This window comes from Antechinus flavipes, chromosome 4 (assembly GCF_016432865.1).
Source record: "Antechinus flavipes isolate AdamAnt ecotype Samford, QLD, Australia chromosome 4, AdamAnt_v2, whole genome shotgun sequence".
Taxonomy (NCBI): domain Eukaryota; kingdom Metazoa; phylum Chordata; class Mammalia; order Dasyuromorphia; family Dasyuridae; genus Antechinus; species Antechinus flavipes.
In genome coordinates, this window is record NC_067401.1 from 81874627 (window position 1) to 81888652 (window position 14026).

General features: G+C 32.9%; 1 protein-coding gene across 13 annotated transcripts in view; it reads right to left on the bottom strand.

The window, feature by feature from the left end:
* Positions 1–14026, bottom strand: part of CDC42BPA (CDC42 binding protein kinase alpha) — a 347897-nt gene that overhangs the window by 189243 nt on the left and 144628 nt on the right. For all 13 annotated transcript variants that reach the window (XM_051993437.1, XM_051993436.1, XM_051993439.1 and 10 more), the window contains exon 5: positions 6350–6498. In XM_051993437.1, the coding sequence (XP_051849397.1) occupies positions 6350–6498 (149 nt within the window). The remainder of the gene's footprint in view (positions 1–6349; positions 6499–14026) is intronic.

Below are 14026 nucleotides of genomic sequence, written 5' to 3' on the forward strand. Positions count from 1 at the left end.
GACCCTGGGCACCTTACTTAACCTGTTTATCTCGGTTTTCTTGAGAAGGCTTGCCTCCTCTCAGGATTGTTATAAGATCAAATGAGAAAGGGAAGAAAATGAGAAAGAGAAGGGAAAGGAAGAAAAAAGGGAGAAAGAGAGAGAGAGAGAGAGAGAGAGAGAGAGAGAGAGAGAGAATGTATGATGTATGTATACATCTACACACACATTTTTTCAAAGCTTAGCACAAAGTATAATACATAATACATGCTATGTGGATAACTGAGCAATAAGCATTTTTTCATACATTCATTTTTTTCTTATATAGCTATACAGACCAAATTTTTAAAATGATTTTAGTATTTAGAAAGTGTTCGTATTTAGTATTTAGAAATATTTAGATCTTCATTGTCTTGGGGATCTGATGCAATCAATAAACTGAAGCATATGAAGGATATCATAATCTATAGAGAATCTATTTCATTATTATTTTAACAATCATTTATGTCTATCTCTTTGTACATTATCAGTGTAAATATTTGCTTGTAAGTGTTTTGTTGAATCAATATTAATAAAACTAATTGGCAAAAATATGTAAATCCCCAATCAGTTGTTTCTTTAAAAGCCCCAAGAACCAGCATCTAAGAATGGAAGCTCCCATAGTGTCAAAAACAAAATTCAAAATTTCTAACCACATTAATATTTACAAATCATTACGTATTATCATGTTTCTCCCAGGGGTCAAACAAAACAAGTTTAGCTAAATTAGGATCAGGGAGAGAAACATGTGTCAGGAATTGAGGAAAACCTGAGTTCAAATTTGGCCTTAGATGCTTACTAGTTGTGTGACTCTTGACAAGGCACTTAACCTCAATTTGCCTCAGTATCCTCAACTGTCAAATGGAAATAATAACACCTACTTAACAGGATTATTGTGAAAATCACATGAGATTATATTGGTTCAGTGTTTAGTAACTGCCTGATTCATAGTAGGTGCCATATAAAATGTTTCTTCATTTTGCATTCAAGTAATTGAAAAAAGTTTAAAAAAAAAAAACAAAAAACCCTCTCCCACTCTCCAAGTCCCTCTCCAAGACAAACATATCTACTTTCTTTACTTTTCTATCTTCTTATGATTTTCAGTCATTTTACCATTACTCATTTTTGGATATATACCAGTTTCTCAGTAACATCAGACATCTTGAAAACTAGAATAAATCAGACATTAATGGCTATAAGAATAAACAAAAAGTAATTAAACAAAGTCAAAAAACTGAAAAATATTAGATACTAATCTTTAAAACTTGATTAAGACTTGAAACACATTGTTACAAGGAAGTTTAAAACCTCACAAATTCAGAAAAGCAGAAATATTAAGCATACTTTTTATTATTAACCTTTATAAAATCATCAAAGAAAGTATTAAAACTAATTGAAAACAATAACTTCAAAGAACTGGAAGGCCAAAGAAAATTAATGACAATAAGATAAAAGCCAAAATTTTAAGATGTAGTTAATGGAATCCTGCAATGAAAAAGGCTATCCTTAAATACTTTCATTAACAAAAGAGCACACACTGACAAATTAGACCTTTAATTAAAAAAAAAAAAAAAAAACAGAATTTCCCTCCAAAAAAAACTAAAAACCTAATAGAACATCAAATATTATCTTTGAAAATAGTTTAAATAAAACTTTAAAAATCATTGAATTAATAAATTAAAATTAAGGTTTTTTTTTTAATCAATAAAAGGCAGACCATTAGTTAATTTGATATTTTTTTAAAAGAGGGGAACAAAATTGCCATTATCAAAAGTTAAAAAGGAGAAATCAAAACAAATAAAAAAGAAACTATTTAATTAGAAACTATTGTATCAAAATGGATGAATTTTTTTAAATCTAAAATAATCTGATTAGGATTAGGAAGTAGAGAATTTAAACCTATTGTCTTTTTTTTTTTTTAAACTTTTTTATTGACAGAACCCATGTCAGGGTAATTTTTTACAGCATTATCCCTTGTACTCACTTCTGTTCCGATTTTTCCCCTCCCTCCCTCCCCCCTTCCCCCAGAAGGAAGGAAGGAAGGAAGGAAGGAAGGAAGGAAGGAAGGAAGGAAGGAAGGAAGGAAAGAAAGAAATTGAACCAGGCATAAAAGAACTTCCAAAAGGAAAACACCTAAGAAACAGATTTCAGCAAGTATTCAAAGAACAATAAACTCTAATATTGTACAGATAATGTGCACAAATTAGGAAAAGGGATCCTAAAAAAATTCCTTTGAAACAAATATGGTCTTGATACTTAAAACAGTAAAAGTCAAAACAGAAAAAGACCAATATCTTTAATAATCATTGATACAATAAATTTTCTTCTTGCTATTCATTAGGAACAAGTGATAAGTTTTGGCAATACAAAAACATTTTCTGCCTTCCAAGAGCTTGTATTTTATTTATTTAATTTTCAATTCTAACATTACTTAATATTTTCTCCAGTTGCATTCAAAATAGTTTTTTTCATTTGTTTTTAAGATTTTTGAGTTGTAGGTTCTCTCTCTTATCCCCACCAACAATTAAGAAAAAAGTGTTTTGGTATTGACCATTCCCCCTCCCCCAAAACGACCTCTCTTTTATCAACCACATTCCACCTTCCATATCCCATTCTCCTTCTTTTTTCCTGCAGGGCAAAATAGGTTTCTGTATTTTCCTCAAGTATGTATTTTAATTCCTATTTGAACCAATTCTGATGAGATTAAGGTTCACTCAGCAACCCTCTCCTCCCCACTCTGATCCTACATTGTAAAAGCATTTCCTTGTCACTAAATCTATGGCAGATAATTTACCCCATTCCATTCTCCCTTTCTCTTTCTCCCATTACATTTTTTTCTCACCCTTAATTTAATTTTTAAAAAATACCATTCCTTCATATTCAACTCATACCTGTGCCCTCTGTCTATATATACTACTTCTGACTGCTATAATAATGAAAATGTTCTATTGAGTTACAAGTATCATCTTCCTATGAAGGAATGAAACAGATAAACCTTAAGTCCTTTAAGATATCACTTTCCTAATTACCTCCTTATGCTTCTCCACAGTTCTGTATTTGAAAATCAAATTTTTCATTCAGTTCTGGTCTTTTCATCATGAATGCTTGAAAATCCTGTTTCATTGAATGACTTTTCCTCTGAAGGATTATGCTCAGTTTTGCTGGGTAGGTGATTCTTGATTGCAAGCCTAGCCCCATTGCTCTCCAGAATATCATATTCCAAATCCTCTGGTCCTTTAATATAGAATATTCAAGATCTTGTATTATCCTGACTGTGGCTCCACTATATACTTAACTATTTTTTTATGGAAGCTTACAATATTTTATCCTTGTATAATATATCCTACGAGTTCTCATTTGGGGATCTCTTTCAGGAGGTGATTGGTGGATTCTTTCAATTTCTATTTTACCCTCTGATTCTAGAATATCAGGGCAGTTTTCCTTGATAACTTCTTGAAAGAAGATGTCCATGCTCTTTTTTTGATCATGACTTTCAGGTAGATCAATAATTTTTAAATTCTCTCTCCTGGATCTATTTTCCAGTTATTCCAGTTATTTTTCCAATGAGATATTTCACTGTTTATTTTTTTATTTTTTCACTTTTTTATGAGAAATCAAAAAATAATAAAGAAAAATAAAGTCATTAGCTTTCATTTGCTCAATTCTATTTAAGGAATTATTTTCCTCAATGAGTTTTTGAATCTCCTTTCCCAACTGGCCAATTTGGGGCATTTTAAAGGGCATTCTCCTCATTAGCTTTTTATATTTCCTTTTGCATCTCTCTCTCAATTCTTTCACTAATTTTTCCTCTCTCTCTCTCTCTTGATTTTCAAAGTTCCTTTTGAGTTCTTCTATGGCCTGAACCAAATTTTCATTTTTCTTGGAGGCTTTGGATATGAGATTCTACTTTGTTATTATCTTCTGAGTGTGTGTTTTGTCCTCCTTGTCACCATAATAACTTTCAATGGTCAGAAATGTTTTTATTATCTGCTCATTTGCTAAAGTAGGACTCTGTTTCTAGGTATATGGTGAAATTTCTATTTTTTATCATTTCCTTCTGGATTTTGTTGGTAATATACAAAAAACTGATGAGTTTTGTGAGTTTCTCTTATATCCTGTAACTATGTCAAAGTTAATTGTTTCACTTAATTTTTTAGTTGACCATCTAGGATTCATGAAGTTAAACCATGACATCATTTCCAGAAAGCAATAACTATTTTCTATTTGCCTCACCAAAAGTTATTATAAATCATATACTACATTTTTGACACTAAAGTAAGAGTTAAAATAAGAATCTTGTTGGAGGGTAATACAGTTTGAGTCAAATTAATAATAGCTAAAAAATGAAGACTTTAAACCAAGCAGACCACAGAAGAGTTCTGAGGAGGAGATGCAAAAACAAAATAAAAAACAAACAAACAAAAAACACCTGATTTCAAAAGACCGACCTGATCTCAGCATAATTGCTGGTATGATAGGAGAAGCCAAAGTGGGAAGACTATAGAATAGTCACTGATCAAGAAGTTCAGTTAAATGAGAATATGTACAATTTGTGAATAATGGACTGAGGAAGAAGAAGAGAGTTGAGGCAAGAAGATCAACTAGAAATCTCTTGCAATGGTTCAGGCGTGAGGAGATAAAGACCTGTACAAAAGCCACATGGCAGAGAAAGGAAAGGAGTATATATAAGCAGAAAAGAATATAATAATATTAAAGATGACAATGCTAGCTTTACAGTGTCAGAAGCTAGAGATATTATTTTCAGAAGTGCTTTCATCATGTATGGATTACCCACATAATTCCTATGAAGGTCCACCCTTCCCACTGAGTATGCATGTATTTATATAAAAGTAAATACAATGATTATGGGGGCAATGGTATTTTATTATATTGTACACAGCATATTTAATTAAAATACCTTTGCTATGAAATGAGTGCTATCTGTCTGGCAAAAGGCCAAATACTGGTAGGGGCTTGTTGTCTAATAGTTTAGAGAGAATGCTAACCTCCCCCCCAAAATAACAAAAACCTGACATAGCTAATGGGGAGGTCAGAAAGGTGTCACACATATTCTGCACAAATATTATTTTTATCTTAATTTGTATTGGTAATAATAATAAGAAAATATGTTTGAATTCTTCTAGTGGTATGGCAAACTGGTTGTTAGAATTCACTGAATAAGCTGGTCAGAGAAGGTTATTTATTGCAATGGGCATTTTCTATTAGCATGCCCCTACTGAAAGAATCCATTTTCTCCTACTGGAATGTTGTCTTTAAATATAATTTAGAAACAAAGATGAGATTTTAATTCAGGGTTTCTTTCTCAGAGACTAACTATCCACTAAACTTTGCTTCTCTTAGTTATGCTTATGTTTAGGAGAAGAAAAGAAATTAAATATCCATTGCTTCCTCTAGGACCTGAGCATTTACCAATATGATGGAATCTGTAGTCAATATCTTTGCTTGAGAAATATCATCATGCTTGAAATAATTTTTAAATTTCTATGAAAGCCTCATATTCAATTATTTTACCAATCTTTTATTTTGAAAATGTTCTATATCTAATCAGAAGTTCATAAAATTCTTTAAATACAGACCAATTTCAAGCATCTGTTCCAATACTGAAAAGAAACAATTGCTTTTTGAAATTTTTTTATTCTGCAGATACTCCTAAGAATGTTGAAATGCTATATATTTCTAATTAATTGACTGAAATTTTTTCGGATACAAATTTCGTAAACCAGTATATCGATAGATGCAAAAAATAGATCATACCCATTTAATGGAATATCAGGTAAGAGTATTTATATGACTTTTCCTATTTGTACCACAAAACATATAAGCATTAATTTTTAAACTTCATAGACTTTAGAAATCCAGATGAGTGACAGGTGATATTTAATATAATGACCCTAAAATTTAGGCAAAAGTCTAAAAACAAGGAATAGATAAAAGAAAATTATTTTGTAAGGAAAAATTTCATAAGCTAAAGTTCTTAAAAATTTCTTAAGATATGTTTTTTTCCCTGTAAAAATATTGATTGAAATAGGTCAGGTTTGGAAGTCTTAAGAGTCTCAAATTTGTACATTATCTCATCTATAGTCAATAACTACTAAATCAAATTGAAGTTATCTGTATCAAAAGTAGCTCTTTCTACTAACAAAATCAATATAATTATGATTCTGGTCCAGTGACTTGGAAGTCTATTGAGAACTAATCTTTATTTTCACAAGTAAGTCTAAGAATGATCTTTTGCCCTAAAACATGTTTATTATTTAGTTATAAAGAATCTTAAAGAAATCTCCCAATCTGTAGGGCTATTTATCCTTACCGGTGCACATAATGTAGTTGATGTACTGAATCAATGGCTATGACCATCTCAGCCAAGTAAAATCGAGCCATATCCTCAGGCAGTCTATCTTCAAACTTGCTGAGCAGAGTGAGCAAATCCCCACCAACATAGTAATCCATAACCAGGTACTGTGAAAGGAAATATAACATTTCTTCAGAAAGAAAAATTGAACACATTTCCAAGATCAAATACCAAAGGAATTCTTATGAATCCAATTTTTAAAAATTGAATATGGAGTTCCTTAATATTAAAAACTGTCATAAAAACTTCACATAAGAATTTGTTATTTATTATTTATTTATCTGTTAAGAAATTATTTAGGATACTTCAATGGACCTGTGATCTTATTGACACAGAGTAATGCATACAAACACAGGTCACAAACCAGCTTTGACTTTTTATCCTGTGTGACTCCTAGTTATGGATTTTCTTGCAGATACTCCAAAGACATTGAAAATGTTTTTTCTGGATGTTTTCTCCAGTTTGTGGATACTGTTACAGTTCTTTTAGGCTGTCCATCTATTATCCATACTTGCCATATAACAAAACTATATTTGTGCTCAAATTGTTTTTACATGATGCTTTGTATACCACCTCTCATAAGACCTCTACATATAAGTACAAATAAAATATGCCAAGCAAGTACAATTAATTCAAGGAAGGCAGCGGTATTTAGGAAGAGAAAATGGGATCAGCCAATTTGGCTGGATTGTATATTATATTGAGGGGAACAACATGCAATAAATATGCAAAAATGAGTTGAAGTCAGATTATAAACAGATTTAATTACCCAAGAAAGGAAACTACATTTAATCTTGGAGGGAACAGGAGACAGGATTTTACTATACAGAGATGACATAGATCTATATTCTGATCTAGAAAGTAAAGAAAAAGTCACAGTGAGGTATTTTTTTATATTAGGGATATAGAAAAATAGATTTGGATACAGTAGGGAAGAGGTTTGAGTAGGAATATATATGGAGAGGGTGGGGAGCATTTTAATGCTCAGGGACAGAAAGAAGGCTAACAGGACTGTTAAAGATCCCAGGATATCCCTGAATTAACAATAGGTATAAGAATAGGTGCCATCTGAAAGTTCTATAGTCAATTATTCAGTTTCAGGTCACAAATCTGGGGCAGAAAAGAGTGGTCTAGTGTTGGGACAAGTAGAAAATTTAGTATAAAATATTCTAGAAGGAAAAAGATAAAGATTTACAACTAAAAATAACCCACTCAGTAAAAAGTAAGTAAAATCCTATGTGGGTAAAAAGAAGAATTCCAAACACTAACAATAATAATTTAATTAAATAGATGATAATAAATTGATTAGATGAAACAAGAGTAAGTACTGACTATGCATAGAAAAATGTTTACCTCTACTGTTTTACAAGAGAGAAGGGACAGATTCCTAAACCTATAAATTGGAAAGAAATATCTAAGAAAATTTTGGAATGATTAGCCTGTGAAAAGAACAAAGCAACAACTAGGTTAAAAATGAGTTATATTGCTAGGAGCTAATAATTAGGGGCCAATTTCCCTACTCATCTCTGAAGAAACTCTATAAACTTGAAACTCAGGATTCTCCCTCACCATACTCTTTGACTCTTAAATGCTTTTCTGAGTGGAAGAGGGGTGGGGTAAGGGTAGAGCATAGGGAAACAGTAAGATGAAAATAAAGAGGAGAGAGCAGCTTTTTTCATGTTTTAGTATACAGTCTGGTTATAGTCCCTCTTTACCTATCTTGATTCCCTTCATTCTTGTCAAGCTTTCATTTTTTTTCTCCTTGGTTTTACATCAATTTATCTGTGGAATACAAGTCCAGGAATTCAAAAGCTATGGAGAAATGAAACATAAATTCCCTAGATTCATTTTTTCTTTCTCTACTACTTCTCTATTGCAGCATTTTCTAAGACTGGTTCTCTGTTTTTGAAAATTGAGTAAGTTTGGGTGCTGATGGAAACTTCCTCCAAACCAACAACCAAAAAACCAGTTAGATCATCAGTCCCACTCAATGCCAAATTCCACAACCAGCTATCACATGGGGGTTGGGAATGGAGAGAACATGAGACAAAGCAGAAACTTTGAACCCAATCCTCCTCACTTCAAAGGCTGTTATCTACTCTTAAGGTTGAGTGGGCAGCAGGGATAACATTCCTGCCATCTAATCCAAGTCCACCTGCCTGTGCCATTAGGGGTTTGGAAATAATGACCTCCTGAAACATGCATAAACAATAATGAAAGATGACTATGTTGAAAGACATTCCTAATACTCTACTGAGGGTTGACGGTAGAGGCTGCCCCCTTACTGCTCTGATCATGATTATAAAAAATATGGGGGTGGGGCAGAGAACATTATATATTGTCTCTACTAAAATTCCCTTCAAGTGTCCTGTGACAAGTGACCATGTCCTTTGATCTACTACTACACTCATTGTTTTATCAGAAGCCCTATGCACTTGACACTCCTATACTTATAGTCCTTACTTTTTGCTCAGTTGTACATGTTTTATATATCCTGGCCCCTCTAGCCAGCTATCATAGATATCCAATAAAAGCATGTTCCCTGAAAGAACTGTCACCCATTTATTTCAGCCAGATTCAAGAAGGATCCTGTGCCAGACTAAATTATATATATATATATATATATATATATATATATATATATATATATATATATATATATACACACTACTGTATATATGAATTATAACATTTAAACATGAAAACAGTCATTTTTAAATTTAATTTTAAAGTTTTGCATAAAGAAGCTATACAGCTAAACTGGAGAGGGGAGAAAATTGAGGTACAGACACCAATAAGGAGACTATGGCAAAAGTCTTTTATAGGCCTCTGAACTTGAAAAAATGATTCTCACAAGGTACTAAGTAAAACTGATGAGACAATGGTTATCTAGTTTAGCATGGTGCTTAATAGTTCTCTAAGTTCAGTATGATTGATTTAATCTTATAGCAAATAATTGTTTCCTAGTGATATAATGATTGGTTTATACTCAGTGTGGAACATATAAGCAGGGACTGAGAGCCACAGAGGAGAAGCTCTCAGAGCCAAGGAGACAAATTCATTTCCACCTTCAATAAGGCTCCTGGTGGCAGGTTCTCCTCCTGCATTTCTCCACTGAGACTAAAGCCAGTTTGAAAGACTCTCCAGAAACCTACCCAGACCCAGGAAGGAAATAATAAAGCAAATGGACTTTAACACCTGGCTGTTCTTGTGGTGATTACTGAACTGAAATAAAAACTGTTTCCAGAGACCCCAAGAAAACAGAAACAGAGAACATTACAAAAGTCCAGATGAGAGATAATAGAAGCATCAATTAAAATGATAGCTATGTGAATAAAGAGAAAAGCACAAAGCTGAAATATGGAAGTAGAACCAATAAGATTGTACAACTGATTAGAAACAACACAATGTCTTCTATCTCTTCTTGGAGTCATGCTTGTAACTTTGTGTAATGGGCTGAGGCTTGAGTTGATGCACTGAGGTCCCAAGCACATGAGGCTAAATAGTAATTGGACCATACTCTATTAATATGTAAGCTTGGAGAAAGAATGGCCCCCACCCACTCTTTGTGCAAGTCCTGATGTGTTGTATAGGAAATGACGATTTTGGTGGGTGGAGGCAGGGGAGTGGAAAAGGAAGGGGAGGAGAGACTTTTGGGATAGCCATTGCCACGGTTCGCTCGGCTCCTGTCTCTCTCTCTTAGCTGGCTTCCTGTCGCAACTGCCTATATTTGCTATCGCAATCTTTCTTGCCTATATTTGCTATCGCAATCTTTATTCACCTCTTCACTTCAATAAATATTGAAGATTTTTCCTTTAACCTGAATTCCTGACTCCGACTGATTTTAAATACGCAGTCAGTACAACTTTGTAACATTTTTAATTGTTTTGTGGTTATTCTTTATGTTTATTTTGTTGTAATCAATTTGTGTTATGCCACAGTTTTCTTTAACTGTCCTGACTCAGTTTCCCTGTCTCAGTTACCTTAACTATTCTGTCTCTGACCCAGTAAAACTAAGGATTATTCGCTCTTGGGTTATAAATTAGCAAGATAAAAGAGTAGCTCTCCTGACTCTTTTAGGGATTTACAATATCCCTTAAAATATTCCAAGATCAACCCATGATATCTTTACTTCTTTGTCTCTGGAATTTTTAGGTTTTATGGCTTCCCCTCCCTGATAAAAAAAACCTTCCCTCCCTTTCTCTGTCTCCAAAAAGGTATTTAAGAAGTTGGGGTTCCTCCATTCATGGCTGGAGAATGGCGTCTGGCAGCTGTATGCTGGACGCTGGATTCTTTGGGTCCTCCAGCCCTGGGACCAATATGGATTCCTTGGTCCCGGTATACTTATCTCTGTCTGACTGGATAATCTGAGACGAGAGTCCTGTCCAGTCAATCTTACTCTCCCATTAATAAAATATTAAAAACTCTCTAATCTCTCTCCTGCCTCATTTTCTCCGGCATTACATTTGTATACTGTTTTGTGGTTCCATTTCACTTTGCATCAAATAAATATTTCTATGCTTTTAAAAATTTATCATATTTAACAATTCTTATAGCACAGAAATATTCCCTTACATTCACATGCCATAAATTGTTTATATATACCCCAATTAATGGTCAAAGACTTTATTTTCAGTTCTTCACTATTTGTAATGGGCTGAGGCTCAAGTTGATGCACTGAGGTCCCAAGCACGTGAGGCTAAATAGTAATTGGACTATACTCTATTAATATATATGCTTGGAGAAAGAATGGGCCCCGCCCACTCTTTGTGCAAGTCCTGATGTGTTGTATAGGAAATGACAATTTTGGTGGGTGGAGGCAGTGGGGTGGAAAGGGAAGCGGAAAGAGAGACTGCTGGCTGGTTTCTTGACACAGCTGCTCACATTGCTATTGTGACCCCCCTTCATCTGCAATCCCCCTTCACCTCTGCTGGCTGGCTTCCTGTCGCAGCTGCCCATATTGCTATCTCAATCCCCCTTCACCTCAAAAAGAATAAAGATTGAAGATTTTCCCCTTAACCTGAATTCCTGACTCTGGCTGATTTTAAGTACATGGTCATCACAACTATCCCAAAATATGTTACCATAAATATTTTTTCATGCATATGAGGATTTTTTTAAACTACAAATTATCTCTCTGGGTATAAGTTCAACAGTGAAATTAGGTCAAGGGACAAGGACATTTTAGGCATTTCATTTTCATAATTGAAAACTGATTTCTAAAACAGTTATATTGACTTGGGGACTAAACCAACAATACTCTAGAGTGTGCTTATCTTCCCAAGGACCCTTTAACATTGAAAAAGATAACAAAAGAGAATAATCAATTTACATGGTGTTAAGGGAGAAACTTCTGAACTGTTTTAATTTACATTTCTCATTATATATATATATATATATATATGTCTCTTTCATATGGCTATTAACAGTTTTCATTTATCCTTTGACCTATCCCTCTCTCTCCTTTCTGTCCCCTAATCCTTTTCCCTCTCCCCAACACTCTTTCATACAGTTGGTAGTACAATGGATATAGCACAAAATGTGGAGTCAGAAAGACCCAAGTTCAAATCTAGCCACAGACACATTTCCTAGCTGTGTGACAAAGCTACTTGCCTCAGTTTCCTCAAGTGTGAAAGTGAGATTCTAATAGCACTGACTTTGTAGGATTATTATAAGGATCAAATAAAATAACATTTGTAAAAAAGCAATTATCACATTGCCTAGCACATAGTAAAGACTATATAAATGCTTCATCTCCCATTTTCCTAGCCTTCATCATTCCTAGAAATTCATCATTCTACAAAATGAAATCAACTCAGAAACTCAAAACTTAGCATTTTCTAACCCTGAAGTCCCTCCCTCCCTCTGGTTGGAGAGAATGGGAAGTATTCCTTGATCTTTTTCCATATCTAAAGATGGCTTCCACTGAATTCCCTTCACCATTTTCTGTTATTTTCCTAGATTCTAGCTTGAGAAACTCATCATTCTGTAAAATGAAATCAACCTTTCCCAAGAAAATTGCATGACTTCATCATGTCTTCTTGTAAGATAATCACCTCCCTGCTATAACTTTCCCTGCCTGGCTTTTCAGCCTTTTTATATGTTGTCTCCCTCATTAGACTGTGAGATTCTTAAGGGCAGGGTCTATCATCTTTGAATCCCCCAGACTTAGCAAAGTGCATGACAAATAATACTCTATAAATGTATTTTGACCATTATCTGCCCACTGAGTGACAGCAACTATCAGCAGATTTTATTGGTGACAATGAGAAAGCTGATCCTTTTATGTCTTACTGCTAAGTCTACCTTTTCTAGAGAAAAGAAGATCAAGAAAGGTCCCTAACCTACAGGGCTCTTAGCATGAGTGCTATCCTTTTTCAAAGGTATTTTCCACAATTATTGAGATAATAATTTTTATTATTATATTGCTTTCTTTCCTAAAAATGATCCATCCTTACATCCCTGATAGTAATCCAACTTGGTCATAATGAATGATTTCTTGGGATAAATTATTGTAATCTGTTTAACAAGAGTTGATTTGAAATATGTAAATCAATAATCATTAATGATACTAGTTCATCATTTTTCTATGCTTTATCCTTCCTTGATTTAGAGTCAGAACAAAAGTCGTCTCACAAAAGGAATTTGATAAGAGTTCTTTATTTCTCAATTTTAAGAGGAACTTGTGTATATTGGTACTAATTTTTGTTTAAAAGTTTGATAGAATTCTACTATGAACCCAGAGAGGACCAAGAGTATTTTTCTTTATTAGTTCATTTATGGCTATTCTTTTGTGTGTGTATATTTATTTATTTAAAACTTAAATAAAAAACAGGAAAAAAAGAAAAAAATTGTGTCTTGTAAACAGAACATGAAAGTATTCAAAATATGTAACAATAAATTTCCATTTCAAGAAAGCATATATAATAATAGAAGACATTGTATTCAGAACTGTCCATCAAGAAATTTTCTTTGATTCCTTGTAGGTTTTCTTTTGTTTTCTGCCATGCAATTTTTACTTTATTCTTTTTTTCCTCTTGCCTCCCTCTCATCTCCCCCAAACAGGCTACAGTTGAACATGGATATATTTATGTATACATATACATATATACAAATAGATATACAAACATCTAAAACAATATTAATATGGCTGACATGTAATTTTATTTCTTTATCTAAAATTGGATTACTTAAGATCATTATCTTATCTGTGAGATTCAGTAATTTATATTTTTTGTGTATTCTCAGTTTTGTTAGTATATATAGTATATCTAGTATAACTGCAGAGCAAGTTCTTATAAACCTTTTTATTTCTTCTAATTTTGTTGAGATTTCAGCTTGTCTGGTTTTTTTATTTGACTTTCTGCTTCCTTGTTTGTAATTAGATGGTAAGGAGTTATTGATTTTACAAATCTTTCCAAAGAATCAGCTTTTAGTTTTATTTATAATTTATATAGATTTCTTAACTTAAAATTTATTTCTTATCTAACTTTTAATATCTTTAATATCTGATTTTCTACTTATTTTAGGTTTATCTGCTAGCTTTTAATTTTTAAAATGCATGTTAATTCTATTAATCCTTTTCTAATTTTTTAAATTAATTTTTTTCAAACAGTAAAAATCTACCTTCTTAAC